At 36.8% G+C, this 15,930-nt stretch overlaps 1 protein-coding gene across 1 annotated transcript in view; it reads right to left on the bottom strand.

Moving 5' to 3' along the window:
- The window catches only part of LOC110156043 (ephrin type-A receptor 6-like), a 186,121-nt gene that overhangs the window by 26,673 nt on the left and 143,518 nt on the right, over nt 1–15,930 (bottom strand). Inside the window, exons 5-6 of the mRNA XM_020920227.2 lie at nt 1,643–1,767; nt 52–214 (exon numbers count right to left, since the gene is read on the bottom strand). Of these exons, the coding sequence (XP_020775886.1) occupies nt 52–214; nt 1,643–1,767 (288 nt within the window). The remainder of the gene's footprint in view (nt 1–51; nt 215–1,642; nt 1,768–15,930) is intronic.

Genomic DNA, 15,930 nt, shown 5'->3' with positions numbered 1-15,930 from the left:
GAAGTAATGGATAGATCATATATGTAAGATATACAGTAATGAAGTACTCACAGTCTCCCGTTGTCTCGTACTCGTATTTGGGGGAGTAGGAGCTGTACCCGGCCACTGTCCTGGTTCGTACACTGAAGACATACCATGTGGCAGGCTTCAATCCAGAAACAATCACACTGGGAGCCCTGGTGCGAGTGGAGGAGTAACTCATCTGCTCATGGTCCTGAAAGAAAGAAAAGAATCATTCAGAAAGATAGAACATTAAAATATAATGAGGAGTTTTATAGCAGGTTTGTATATTAACCAGATCCTATGTACACTACAATTTTTATCACTTTTGTTGACTAAGTATGTATATACTGAGAATTTACTCATTTCAAAACAGCCAATCAATGCAGCCCTATGATATTGTGTTGTTCATGTTATGTGCTGTTCTTCAGAACTGAAGATGCTTCTTGGATGAGGGGGGAAATGTATTCTCTCACTACAGTTGACAGAATTACATTTTCTTCATTTGCTATCTCCACAGAGGCAAGCAGATGGCAGACACGTCACTGGAGAAGTTACATGTTGCATCTTTAAATAACTCATATTACGCTATTTACTAATCTATGTTATAATGTCTCCCCATCAAAAACATACTTGAAGTTGTGTTTTGTTTAATTCACACATGTTTTACACACAAACCCTGCATATTTAGGCTGAGTTCTTCTCTCAAACAGAAAACACTCCATCTGGCGATGTCATGTGGTAATACATGAAGTGCCCCATTGTGTTTTTAAACTCCATACACCTTTACTTGAATCATTTGGGTACTTTCAACCCTGGAAATGCCAATCTGTACTGAACAAAAAGTAAAAGTGTTAATTTGAAAACTACTGCTTCATGACATCACGAGGTGGAATAGAGCAGTTCGTGCTCTGGAAATTTAGACAGAATAATAATATAGGATTACTCAAACATGTGTGTATGGACCAAAACACAACTCCAGGTGTGTTTTTGTGGAGGTTTTCCAACACATACCTAGCTTCCTAATTGTTCACCACACTGAATTTATAAGTATGTTTCATCACTTAGCTATCGTCATTGAAAAGCTGACAACTACTAGCATGCATACCAGCTAAAAACACTTTGTAATTTGATGCATACAGCACAGAGTGGTCTCATTTTAAGTGTAGCAGCTACTTTTAATATACCTGCACTGGGGCAAAACAAACCTTACTTTATGGCATAAAAGAAAACAGCTCCTTTAATATTACGCCTGATCTATATGATAAATAATTGAACACCACTGTATGGAGATGTGGTTTGGCATTGTCTACTAACTCCACTAAAAAGACTCCAAGTTACTGGCCAAGCTCCACCTGCGCCCACTGTATCTCTAACAATGTAATCATTCAGCTTCAACCTCCAGTCCAGATTTGGCTGTGCAGCACGGCCCTGGTCACATAAAATTGCTTACTACGCTTGTGTGCACTCGAGGCTAAATTTCTGCAGCACCCACAACCAGTTTGAAATGAGTAGCTGCTATCACAATACAGTAGCAGTGAGCCGTCTATAAAGATGGGCAGTACGCAGTTCAATATGGGTTGACTGTAATCTTGGCACAACCTCCCTGTGTTATATAGAAAGTAAATAGAGTTTGTTATACCTTTTCATAGTATTTGACCTCGTACTCCAGAATGGGCAGGGCCGTCTGTTCCGGCTGCTGCCAGGAGAGGGCGATGCTGTTTGGGGAGGCCCAGTCCTTCTTCATGGCACCGACCACAGATGGACCTGTAATGGCAAAGAAGTTATATACAGTCAATAATGTGGTTGTTTTAAACAAAGTGGAGTGTAAGTGTTTGAATGACCAAAAGAAATCTGTAATACAGTTTTGTTGTCATTGTTCTATTTCTATGTTTAGGTGAAATTATTTAGACAGTGACAAAATCATAAAGCAAAAAATGCAAATACCAAAAAATTTTTACAAATTTCTTGCTTAAAAGACACAAAAAAGTTAGTAATAAGATGCCCAAGCCGTTTCAATTATGAACTTCTGAACGTTTATTTTTAAGTTCACATGTGAATAATAATATAAAACACAAACTCAATATACCACCACTGCATTGTGAATATTACTGTTACAATATTACAAGCAAGCAAATTAGTCAATTACATGGGTTAGAAATTTTTTAATCATCCCATCAGCTAATGCATTTTCTTTTTCAAGCTACATTATCTTACCACTAACCACTCAGAAATGCCCTGAAACCAGTTAGCAATTAGTCTTATAAGCACTTAAATCTATTCCATAAATCCGGATTAATATTTGTAACTCCTCATTGTGAGGCCAGGTATTCGATTTTTTTCAGTGCATTGAAACGCCTAATAAAACCTACTGTAAATCATGAATGTATTTACTATTTGCCTTCATATCACCACATTTCAGAGCAGCCTTCTTCACATACACCTCAAAGTCGGAAGCTTTTCTTTTCCAGCCGTATAAAGTCTTGTTGATGACAAGAGACCGCTTGACCCCGACTGGCAGCCTGTCTAACCCATATGTGTGCTGAATACTAAGAGCTGCTACTGTATATGGGCCATACAACTCCAGTGCGTTTTCTATGCAACACACACAAACACATACACTACAGAAGACAGACGCTTTTTATATTTATCAGCAGAAAATTATCACATGTCCATGGTCCGCATTCAATTATATGATTTCAAAGGATTTATTCCCATGGAGAGAGTAAAAAATGCATGCGTTTTGACTTTTCCCCGTAGATTCACATTTTAATTGAAAATAAGAACGATGAAGCTACTTGGACTCAATTGCATTACCTTGGCTGTATGAAATATTGCATGTTGGGTAATTGTAGAGTGGTGCTCCCATGAGAGGTCCGCACATGTAACTGTCCCAAGAGTCATTATTGTACATTATAGGGATGTTATAGTGGAAGCTGACTCAATACAAAAGAATAAGTTATGGTGTATGAAATAAAAATATGCTTTCTTGTAAACTGGTCTGTGCTGCAAAATATCTGACAGGATGTTTGCATCGCACTGACCTCTTAAAGGGAATATAGTATGCTAAATCAACATTATGAGCTTTTAACCTTGTTATAGTGATGTTCAGGCTCAGTTGCATTTCGATTGATTCATACATATTTGAGTAAACCTGCAGTATTCTATCTTCAAGGCTTAAGTTCAAACAAAAAAAGGCGTTTTTGGTTTTAAGAAATGGACTACGTATCACAGACGTAGAGTTAAAAAATGTCATGTAACCACTTTTCCGCAATAAATATGTAGATAAAAGTCTGCCACTGCCACTATAGAGGGGCAAAGCCTTTCACTTCTGTAGTTTTGAACAGGAAGGAACTTTATATCAATATCACATTTTTCAATTAACAAATGTAAAATAAGGATCTATGCTATAATTCATAAGTACAAAGTCTCTGCATTTTAACAAACACATGTAATCATTTGACTGGATATGCATATGCACATTTGGTTGTTCCTCTTCTCAAGCTGCCTTCAAACTGACACAGGATTTGCTGACCAGTCCTCCTGTAAAACTACCTACCTACCTATCCATCTATACATATCTTTGGGACATCACAAAATGTCCATATTATGAGACAGACAGATGCTGTATAGAGAACAGTAAAGGTATGATTTTTATAGCATCTCCATCATGCAATCACATGCTTTGTCCTTTACCTACTGAGCAATCAGGCAATGAGCTGAATATGTCATTTAAAATCACATCTATAGGTAACCATTTTGTAGCACTGAACTGTAATTTAAACTAAGTGAGAAAAGAGGATGAAAATGAATAATTTTTTTCTGTATATACTTTCAAAATACTCATCGACATCTAAAGAATAGTGGATTTTAGAATATATAGAGAATAAAATAACCTCAATCTTATGGCACACTGACACAAAAAATGAACTCTCCCAAACAAGCAGTAAATCAAAACTAGTTCATTTTCAAGGTTAATTCTGTATTTTCACCAAACTGAAATTCACTTAACATGTCTGGCATTACATGGTTTTCTTTTTTTTTTTTTTTTTTACATAAAATCTATTTTAATGCTTGGCTTCTTCTTAATAACCTGCACTTAATAGGCTCTCCAGGTTTGGCACTCTTTGTGAAATGTTGGCAGAAAGTACAATATTAATATCATGCGTGAGTGAAAACAGCTATCGTGCATTATAAACCCAATCAGTGAAGTCTATATGTTTGCATACATGAGCACATTCGGACGTATATAGCTGTATTTGGACACGTGCATATTTGGTCCTTTGCAGAAATGAGCAGAGCAGACGGAGTAGAAAATGCACCAATACAATGCAATAGGCCAATAGTGCTGACATCTCATTAGCTGTTCTGTTATAGGCCTAATAAGTTTATATGACAGTCTTGTTTTATATAATAAATTGGTCACATACAGACTGGGCAATGCATCTGTCAACATCAAAATAATCACCACTGACACCTGAAACACTTACAAGAGGGATATTACACTATTGGGTATTAATTGCAAACACATAAAAATATTAGATCACCATGTTACTTTTAATTGTTTTGAAAATGTCACTGTATTACTGTATTAACATGTTTTTATTAATGTTATGTTTAATAAGTTTAATTTTAGTTTTTGATGCTCTGAGTCACTCCCATTTCACAGCACAATAGACGTGCATTCTGCTAATGAAACTACTACACATCGCATCAGCGTTTGTTTTGTATCCTGCTTTTGAATACTTGTAAAATTGCCATGCGTACGCTTATGGGCTGAGGATGTTTGCTGAGCCCAGCCTTCACCTAATTTTCCATAGTCTCAGTAATATAGCTAATGATGATTTTGACAGAAAGGGCATCTGGATAAAACATGCAGTTCTTGGAGTGTGGTTAGTATCTAATAAGGAAGGAACAGCAGTGAAGAGTAGTAAAAGGTTTGGCCAGTTCAATAGATGACCAACTGTAGTTCAATAAGAATAAGTGCTTCATGCTAACACGGTGTCAGAATTCATATTGCATCCGCTTGTTTGCAGCACATTAGGCAGGTGCTTTCATATCTTTGTAGAGTGAAAGTGGCTTGCAATGACGAGATGTTACATGATCTAACTTTGTCTAATTTTATACTTTGTCCCATGGTCCTCAGTGGCAGCTTTTGTGCTCACACAGCTGGGAGTGTGACCAGGCCAGCGCTCTTGGCTGGTGATCGCAGTGATGTAGTCCGAAAACCAAGCAAAGACCCAGTAATATGTTTGGCAGCTGCTGTTAGCACACTGCCAATGATAGGGAACAATAAACACAGACACACAGTACTCCTCTGAGTCCAACCACACTTTATAACGATATTTTACACCTGTCCTCTGTCTAGAATGAGCCAATCAGCATCAGGCAACTATTAGTGTAAAGTTTATTAACAATAAAACTAAAGTGATTATAACAATAACAAAGTAAAACACATTCATTTGGAGTTCGTATTTGTATTACATATTTTAGCATTTAGTTGTTATTTTTTTCCCATGATTTATGGAGCAAAATAAATGACTTCTTCTTTGACTGTTCTAAATGCCATGTTCATAATTGCAAATTCTGAGATCACCCAAGCCAGCCAGTACATTCAGTGATTCATGGATTTGGATTAGATGATAATGTTAATTGTTATTTTAATTGTTAGCCAATTGCTACACCTGCAGACAAGATTTGCTTCAAAATGTGAAAAAGAGTATCTTCTATTAACTACCACAATACATGCCTTGATTATGGGCTACAGTGGGTCAGCCAAAATGCATTTCCTATACTTTACATCATGCTGTCTCTACAAATCTTGAGGGACATGATTACTACAACAACAACTACTACTACTACCAGTGTTGGGAAGGTTACTTTTAAAATGTATCCCCCTAGAGATTACAGATTACATACCACAAAATGTAGTTTGTAATGGAATCCATTAAATTACTTAAGGTGACCAACGCAATCTAAATAGTTTGGATTACTTGATATTGTCATGCTTTTTAAAACTACATGAATGTAGCAACCACATCCCCCACATGGAAGGACGGTGGTGTCTGCGCAGTACAGAAGGAGATGTCGTCTGCATGTTCTCAGATTGATGATGATCATGAAGGTGAGTGTTTGAGGGTGTTTGTGGGTGTTTGTGTGCTCGTCCCCTCATGTGGCAGGTCACTATAAGACAGTACTGGAGATATCATGAGCCTGTGCAAGTTGTTTTCACCATTACCAATAGTTCCAATTTGACATTTAACTTGTAGGCAATTTTATATTTGTTATTTTTTTATATCTCACGCCAGGAGAAGTGGGTGGACGGTGTAACCCCATGTACCACGCCCAATACACGCCTGTCCCTCTCTTCTTTAAATATAAAGTGATGTCTGAATTTCCAATACACAAATGCGTTTTTGCCCATGCACTGCTGGCTCTGTTCTACTGGCTCCTCGATCTCGTCCATTGTGTGACTGACACCACCAACGTTAATAAGATGTTTACATAGCTCTTATTGCGTGCGTTCTGTTTGGGTTTCCGGCAGTGAATGGAATTACCGGGAAAAAAAAAAAAAAAAACAGCCCATAATGTGAAAACAGGAAAATACCACCATGTAATTCATTTATTTCAACAAAGCAACTGTATTCCAATTACCACTCATTGAAACTGAAACTGTAACGAATACAGTTACTCATAATCTGTATTCTGATTACGTAACACCGGCATATGACATCTGTTACTCCCCAACACTGACTATTACTACTACTACCACTTTATGCCACTGACACAATAACAGTAAAGCAGGATAATCCCAGTAAACCATTTTTTAAATAGACAGAATCATTAAAAGGTCTGAAATGCAACAAATGAATAACAGAATGAAACAATAGTTAGCCATAGAAGTTATTTATTTAGCCCTCTACAGCTCAAATTTGAGCGTATTACAACTGCAATTACACAAATCTATGAGCGGGTTTGCCTCTCTACAGATCGGATATGTAACTTGGTTTGGTCTCCATGAAAATAAAAAGGTTTAATGCCGTACTGTGAAACATTCCAGACAAAGAAGTAACATTTCCATGGACCAGTGCAGTTCGCATTGCTGTTTGGATTAAAGAAATCCAAACAGAAAGTTGTAAAGTTTCAGGCAAAGGCATAATAACGGTCCCATTGTTGCATCGGTTTAGTCTAAATACAAGTCTATAGCTGCTCACTGCCATTTAAAAGCCCACAATTTCGTTTTGCAGTTTCCATCATTCTCGCTTAAGAGGACAAAGGCAAACAGAGAGGGAATGTTGTTAGAACAAATTATAGCAATTATCACAGAAAGGAGCTTAACACCAGCTAATGATTCAACACTGCTATAAAAAGCCACAAAATCCTTCGGCAAAACGCACACCAAACTGAGCACAATTTGACTATGACAAGCAGTGAGAATCGAAGTGAAAACAAATCTGCACTTTTTCTTACACTATAGAGACCGATCTGATAGTCGTGTGTGAATAAGTATTTCTTCTTGTGAGATTTTGTAAACACAGAAGGGTTTGATGTGGCTGTTGTCGTGCTCAGCTAAGATTAATTGTACCTGCATCAGGGAGTGAAGATCCCATCGAGCGTGTAATCTTGTGTTATCAAAATGTATTCGGGGTAATTTGCACAGTAAACACTTAGGCATTATTCATTAGGGGGTTTATAAAGGAGGGCTTTCATCTCAGCCTGCAAATCAATATGAGAAATGTGAAGATGGCGACGTGGTGCAGTTTATGAAAACACAAATGACTCAACCCAAAGGAATACACGTTCAGATTGCCTGTGAAATAGGTACACATGTGATACTGTGTTGGAGTCACTGTGTTAATTAAAAACTATAAAAAATCATTTAGTAGGCTGCACACTTTTGGGAAAATTATCACTGGGAATTTTCAGTGTTTTGATTACATGTAATGAGAAATACGGAATTTCTTTGTTCACTATATCTTGGTATAAAAAAGCTTAAATAAGTAACATCAAAATGGATTTATGGTGCGGTCATTTTTGTCTTCAACAATTTTCCTCTGTTGAACAAAAATTCTGCTAAAATTGTGATGCTGAACAAAACACTTAGTTTGAGACGTGTTCAGATCCAAAATAATTGTGAAAACAAATAATGAACCATACGAGTTCTTAACAGCACAGTCATATCATGCTTTAAGATTAAATTGGAATCAATGCATTTTGCAGCTCTGTTTTACTTTTATAGACACTAACAATGGGCAAGTTATAGTAATTTTTGGGTTAGGTAACTTATTTTAACATGAAATAAAGTAAAATGAGACTTATGATTTAGATGTCACTGTTCTTTTTTCATAAGTAATTACCATGTAACTACATTACAATAACTACTCAATACAAAAGGGAAATATAGGCCTAAGAAAAAGTATATATATTATGTATGTATGTATGTATGTATGTATGTATGTATGTGTATATATATATATTTTGGCATTTGAGCACATTTCTGAAGCATTGCTATAATGCTGTCTGAATATATGGTACGAATGTTGTGAAAATAAAAATAAGGATGAAAAAGAAATCTAGTAAGCATTATACAATTACTTTAATTTTGGTCTTCCAATATTATTTCCAAATAAAAGTTGTTTGTTAACAGACCAGTGAGTTAAGAAAACCACACTGTTAAAAAGAACTTTTATTATACAATTAGTTATTTTCATCCCATTACCTTGAATGAAGTGTTACAAAAATCCAGATCTTATCATTATTCACTTAAAGCTAGACTAGTATTTTATCATTTCAACTCATAGGTGTGATTGCCTGGAACTGAGGACAGCCATGTTCAATGATTTTTCATGCCCTTATCCTACAGAAGTTGTAACATATACACCAGGGGACCTGCTATAGCCGCTCAGACACATTGGAAAGGCATTAGAAACACCAGTCAATTACGATGGCCAATGAATCGATTTTCCAGTCAAGCGTGGTTAAGCTCAACATAAACTAATGGGGAGTCTTTAAATGAGCTTGACCTGCATATGATTTTAATTAGCTTTCCTGCCCCAAAGGCTTCCATTAACTGTTTAAAAAAATCAATAGGGGCGGTATTGATGCGGCGAGCGGGGTCTAAGCGATGTCCTAACACAGCAGTGATTCACCGTAGATGGAGAGATAGACCCAAAAAGAGGAGGAACGCACAATAGAAAAGTTTATTTGATGATATTGATGCGTGTTAGGCTGAGAAAGGGAAGAGAAGAATGCTTTGAGAATTACAATAATACACAAAACAACATCTCTATTTGAGCTAATAGTAACAAAACACAACAATAACTAAACACATTTTGCAGATGAGTTTAGAGGGGGAATACATTATTTGCAGTGAAATGAAAATGAGAGATATGCATCATTACTGAAATGTGAGCACATTTTGACACCTCAAATAAAACCTGCCAGCAGATGTTATTTGTCTTTGGATGAGTAAGTAATTTTTCAAATAACAAATAGTCTGTCTTCATTTATTCATATTCTCATCTCCTGTTTTTCACCAATAAGTTAGAATTTTAGTAAGATCCTTTCAGTTAACATTTCATTTTACTGGCTGAAATATGTAATATTTTTCATGTTCACAAAACCTGCAGAGTCCGAATATTGAAATTTGAAAACTTGAGAAAAGGCTCATTAACCATTTTTTAAAATGCAGACATTGCCAAATTTTAATAGGGAATCAGGTTTGGGCAATATTTCCCCCAAACCCAAAAGCCAGATATTATGCTGTATACTTATATTGTGTTGAGATTTATTTGAATCAATGTACATATTAACAGTGAATGACACAGAGTCAGCTTTGTTTAACACAAACCCTGCAAATTTAGGCTGTGTTCCTCTCTCAAACAGAAAACACTCACTTTCTTTTGTTACGTGGCAATATATGAACTTCACTTCACTGTGTTTTTACACTCCATACACCTTCACTAGAACTATTTTAATCATTTCAGCCCTAGAACTGCCAATCTCTATTAAACAAAAGTTAAAAGGTAGATGTTAACTTGAAAACTACCACTTGATGACATTAAAAGGTGGAACAGTTATCATGAGGACTAAAACTGAAATTCAAACCAGGACCAAGCCAGGACTCAAAGTGGATCAATGCGTGTCTCATGTCTGTGCATTCACTGTGGAGATATGGATCCAGGAAGCACAAGTTAATACGTGTTTCGAACTCGCACTGTTTGTGATAATTATGAGCCATTGGAGCATGAGACGTACTGTGATATTAAGGGGAAATAGCTGCACTGCTTGAAGCCAGATGCAATTTTGTAAAAAGTACTTTTAGAGACACTTTAAGAGATTCTTTGCAGCCATTTGAGAGATGCTTCAGTAAAAGTGAGAAAATGGGAATTGATTGTTACTGTCACAATGAAAAGTTTGAGCATTGGTGTAATCATTTGTGTATTTGTCTATTTTTAATATGCAGTGGAGCAGAGGGGTTTCTAACTGTATAACACTCAATGCTTGAACGTGACAAAGAAAAGCAAAATGAAAAGCTAATTAATCTTTTGTTTTTGTAGTGACCAGATGGCTGCAGAGTGGAAACATAGACTCAAGTGGTGGGAGAGAGTGGGAGTTTATTTTATCATTATGTTAAAGGTAAAAAAAAACAAACTTTCTGATATAATTTGACATTTTGTGATTTAAGTTATTTCTGGACCTATGTGGAAGTGTGGAGTCTTTCACAGTTTCCAAAATATTTAAGTTACTTCAGCAATAGCATATGTATAAGTAGCATTTTAAAGCTTAAATACTGTATACTGCCCAACATTCACTCATTGAAAATAATGGATCAGTTTTCTATAGTGTTTTTTTGTACAGTCAAAGACGCTTTACAGAGCATTATTCATTCACTCCACAGTCGGTGGTGGTAAGCTATTATTGTAGCCACAGCTGCTCTGGGCAGACTGGCAAAAACGAGGCTGTCAATCTGCACCATCGGCTCCTCCGATACTACCAGAATTCACACAGTGCCTTGCCCAAGGACACACCAACTGTAAGCACACACTGGATTAAACTAGCAACTTCAGGGGTTGTATGTGATTGCTCTAACCACTGAGCTACAGCTTTTTCATACTTCAGAGGTGCACTATGTACATTTTCTGGTTGAGGTCCCACCACCTCCTTTACTCCAGGGAGATGATATTGCTTTGCATGAAATGTTCCATACTAAGGCATTAAACTTTAAATCAGGTAAGATGTGAGAAATCTTGCTCCCAGTAAGAATGCATGATTTTCAAATTATTATTTTAATCAATAAAACACCTGCAATTCAACAAATACAAGACAAATCACATTTTATGCCCTACTACGGAGCAATAACACCTCCATAAAGAGAAGCAGGTAGTAGATGCTCCACCAGAAAAGTTCCATAGCACACCTTTAAAGGAGGCTACACACACAAAGTTTACTTCTTGGACTAAGTATTCCCCTGTATACAGGCTATGCTAATATCTGAACACTGGGGAAAGTAGATCATAGTACTTTGCATATCACCTGCTCCTCACTGCAGTACTGCCTTCCTCTGTACTTCTGCATACATTGAATACACCTTTGTCCCTCTTCTTCACTACAATCTCCATATAAAGCACAACGATTTGCTTTGTGTTTGTCCAACACATACCTCCCTCCCCACTGCGTACAGACACCCGCTTGTTTTTCCATAAGAATATTGTCCCTGCTCACTGTCTTAGAGGAAAAATGATTGTGACCCTCATGACACTAAATAGCTGTCAACTGGATCTAAACTGGGACATTTCGTGATTCTCCCCTCGGTACACCTGCAGTCCCACCCCCCGCTGAGGTGGCTGTCTTTGGGCTTGACAGAAGAGAAATGCTCCTTACAACATCCTGGGCCAAACCAGATGGTGCAACCTGGAGTCTCCCCAAACATTTATCATGTCTATCTACTGGGTACGGGGAGTTAACAGGTAATTAAAATCATCAGTCACACAACAAAAGCAGGCATTGGAGAGAGGGGCAGAGGGGCAGAGAGAGAAAGGGGGACTTGGGGTTAGTTGGAAGAGTTTTTGTGTTTTGGTCTACAGGGAGAGGACAGGGCTGTGTACAGGAAGATCAATGTTTTAAATGGTTTCTTTTGTTTTGTGTAAACTAAAGTGTGAGCTAATTTCACAAGAAAAGATTTGGTCTTTTTTTTTTTTTTGGAAAGCAGATATGTTTTTATGAACACAGCTCACATCTTGAATTTATTTTAAGTGTATCTCTGACATTTTCTAACCAAAATCAATATTGCAGTCTCATAACTTTCAGGCTATTACTGTTTGTGCTGCATTATTCATTCACTTTCCACTACTTCTGTGTAAAAACAGCATTAACTGGAGTTGACAGTACTCTGAACTATTTATTAAAGGTCCTATATTACACAAAACTGCCTCTTGTGAGCTTTAAACCATGTTACCTCATCAAAACATATCTGGAGTTGTGTTTTGTTTCATTCACATTCACACACACAAAATATCATGAAGCGGTCGTTTTCATGTTAACAGCTACGTTTTACCTTTAGATCAATAGAGATTTTAGATCAATAGAGAGAAATTATCCAAATGATTCAAGTGGAGCTGTATTACCACATGAAATCACAAGATGGAACAGAGTGTTTTCCTTCTGAGGAAACAATTCAGCCTAAATAAGCAGTATATGTGTACAATACAACAATACAGGAAACAATCTTATAACAGATCAGAAAATGACATAATCTGAGCCCTAAATAAATTATTTAAAAATTCAGATTCTGTAGTTACTGCTGCTCTGGAGCTGACTGACAGAGCCATGCCTGCCAGTCTGAGCCAATCACTGAACACCGCCTATCTCTCCATTATGCACCACAAATTATGTGTAAGAAAAGGATATATATTTGCTGTAATTAAACAAAATAATTTCAATTGAAATTTGATTAAAAAATGAAATGAAAAAAAAGCAAAACAAAAAAACAAAAACAAACATAAAGCATGTACGTTTTCTTTCAGTGACAGTTATGAGACCAACTAGTTTGCACATGACATCTGACACTGCCACTCTCCCCTCTCTCTCTCACTCTGTCCCTCTCTCCTCACCTTCTTGTCCACAGTAATGGGGACATGGACAAGCAGTGACGTGTGCAAAGGGCCACTAAAACCAGCCCTTAGACCGGCCCGACACAATCAATACTCATTTAACCTACGCCTCTCATCTCAGCAAAAGTAATTAATGAGCAGAGCGGAAGTGTGTGTCTGTGACAGCTGATTTCCCCTGGTCCTGTCCTTAGACCTGCTCCTCTTTAAGTGCTTCATTATGGTTCAAATCGAGCTTTAGTCAAAACCAAAGTGAGTTGGAATTCGCAAACCTGTCTGAACATTCATTAACAAGGAAGAAAGTTTACATCTTATATTTCTGATCTGTTTTGTAACATGACATTTACATTTGCAAATCTGTAATTCAGTCATTTATATGCAAGCATTGCTGTGACAATAAAGAGTATTTAATACATTTCAATTTGACAAATGACATAAGAAATTATATATGAATGTGCATGAATAGTCTATCCTGTATTACAGTAGGAGAAACAACAATTGTATCACTTCTTTAATGACCTGTCAAAACCACATTTTATCATTATAATACAATTACAATGAGGTAATGCTTTAAACAAAAGTAAAAGTTTGAAATTATGTGATTGTAAATTAAAGCTTTGTTCACATTTGTGATTGTGTTGAGTTTGGGTGTGAGCTCAGTTTAGTTCCTGATTTAGTCCTGATCCAGTCCAAGATTAGTTTCAAATTTCATCCCAGTTTAGAATCATTTGTTCATTTGTTTTTCAAAATGAAACCAAAAATAAGAAAATGAAAAAACAACTATTTTCTTTATTATTTGTCTCCAAAACCAAAATGAAAAAATTGATAATGATAAATTTTTTATTCAGTTTTCTATTTTGTCTTTAAATGAAATGGAATAAACGGCTAATAGCAGTTTCCTGTTTCTATGACTTAAACTGCCGGACTGAACCAGAACTAAAACCAGGACTAAAACAGGACTGAAACAGGACTACACCAGGACTAAACCAGGACTGAAATAGGACTGAGTGTCGGGAAGGGCCCGGAGGTGCACCCATGTAGATTGTCGGGTGATCAGAGCTGAGACCGGGACAAGACCGAGACTGAGGTCAGGACCAGGACTGAGAACGGGACTGAGACCGGGACCAGATCAGGACTGAATCGTTATCCATTTTTTCATTTTAGTTTTGGAGACAAATAATGAAGAAAACAGTTGTTTTTTTTGTTTTCTTATTTTTGGTTGTATTTTGAAAAAGGAATGAATGAATGATACACGGATTGTACAAGTAAACCTTAATTTATATAGGAACCAAACCTATGCTTTTTTGAGTATGGCACTATGACTATTTCAAGTACTGTGCATTTGGCACTAACGTCATAACAACAGTAAATTACACTTCCTTTAAATCTTATATCAAGTCCGTGAATCCATGAAGACCATAAAAGTTTGGAGTACTTTTGAGTGCATAAGGGTGAAGTGGCTGCAGTGACGTACAGTGTTAAGGGTAATATAAATATCCGACCCTCATATAACTCACCCAGAGAGAACGCACAGCAGCGGCCTCACAGCGGGAACATCGCAATACTTTGGGTTCCTATAGCGATGAGTCTAATAGAGCTGTCTTCATGTAACCTGCCTCAAAGTCAGACTAGAGCCCACTCACTCTCCTCTCTGCAGGAACTGATCAGGACCAATTATCTCAGTGTATATGATGCTGCAGACACTAATGTATAAGGTGAAAAACATAGAGGTGAAGCCGGTGATCTGCGCAACGCATATGAGAATTATTAAAGCTCTATAACCTCTGTTAGTGACAATTTACAGAATGTATTTAATGACTCATCTTTATTCAATGACAGTCAGTGCAATAAGAATGTGCTATTGCAGAAGTGTTATTATTTTGTATTATGTTGGCGCCCTATATCCCATCTGATTTGTACGTCTTTAACATCTTCAGACAATAGAGGAAAGGAAACTATAATAATGAAGATAAATAGGCTGTATACGTAGTGCTTTTCATATGGTATTTACTCAGTCCCCAACAGTTATTCGCAGCCAGACACCACTGCATTAGATTATAATGAGCATGACCTTTTGCGTATAAAATATTGGAAATCATTAGCGGTAGTATAAAAAGTTGTATTTTGCTGTTCTGAGGAGAGCTGTTTATCAGGGTTGTAAATGAGCCTGTTATGTCCCAAAATAGTGACCTTTAACCTTAAATGTAAATCTGGGCTGAATACTTACTTTGATTGTTGATTGTCTGTTGCAGTGGCATTAGTGTGAGGTTAAATAATATGAACTTTGACCTTTTCCCTTTCATCAAAAATATGTTTGGAAAAAATGTAATGCATACATATTAATATTTCTCATCAACGAAATGTAATAGAGCAGTTTACAGTTTACAGGTCCAATACAGTACCTACCCCAGCTAAGGTGGTCCTGACGAAGCAAAGATTTTCATATATATTTTTTTTATTAAATACCGGTACATGCTTTTTTCCAAACAGTCCCTGTAACACGGGAATAAAATGATAATATTACGACAGGATTATCAGACTACATCACTTCGCGCTCTACTACACGTCTCCTTGCAGAAAGAGCCATTGTCCTATGTTGTATCATGTTAGTGTCTTGTAGAATTTCATCAGATTTCAGGCTCTCCCGGAGGTGGGGCTAGTCATATCAATCAGGTATGAATGGATGTCCAGCTACTGAAGTTTGAGCCATGTCTTCTCGTCATTTACGCACTTACCTACATTTAACGCATATGGGTTATTAAGTCGTATCCCACTCACTAATGTTCATTTCGCATCATAACCTATTTTATCACATGGCGAT

The sequence above is a fragment of the Boleophthalmus pectinirostris genome, unplaced genomic scaffold (genome assembly GCF_026225935.1).
Source record: "Boleophthalmus pectinirostris isolate CB_2022bp ecotype Guang Dong unplaced genomic scaffold, ASM2622593v1 HiC_scaffold_1, whole genome shotgun sequence".
Classification (NCBI taxonomy): Eukaryota; Metazoa; Chordata; class Actinopteri; order Gobiiformes; family Gobiidae; genus Boleophthalmus; species Boleophthalmus pectinirostris.
This window is presented reverse-complemented; position numbering and strand designations above follow the sequence as displayed.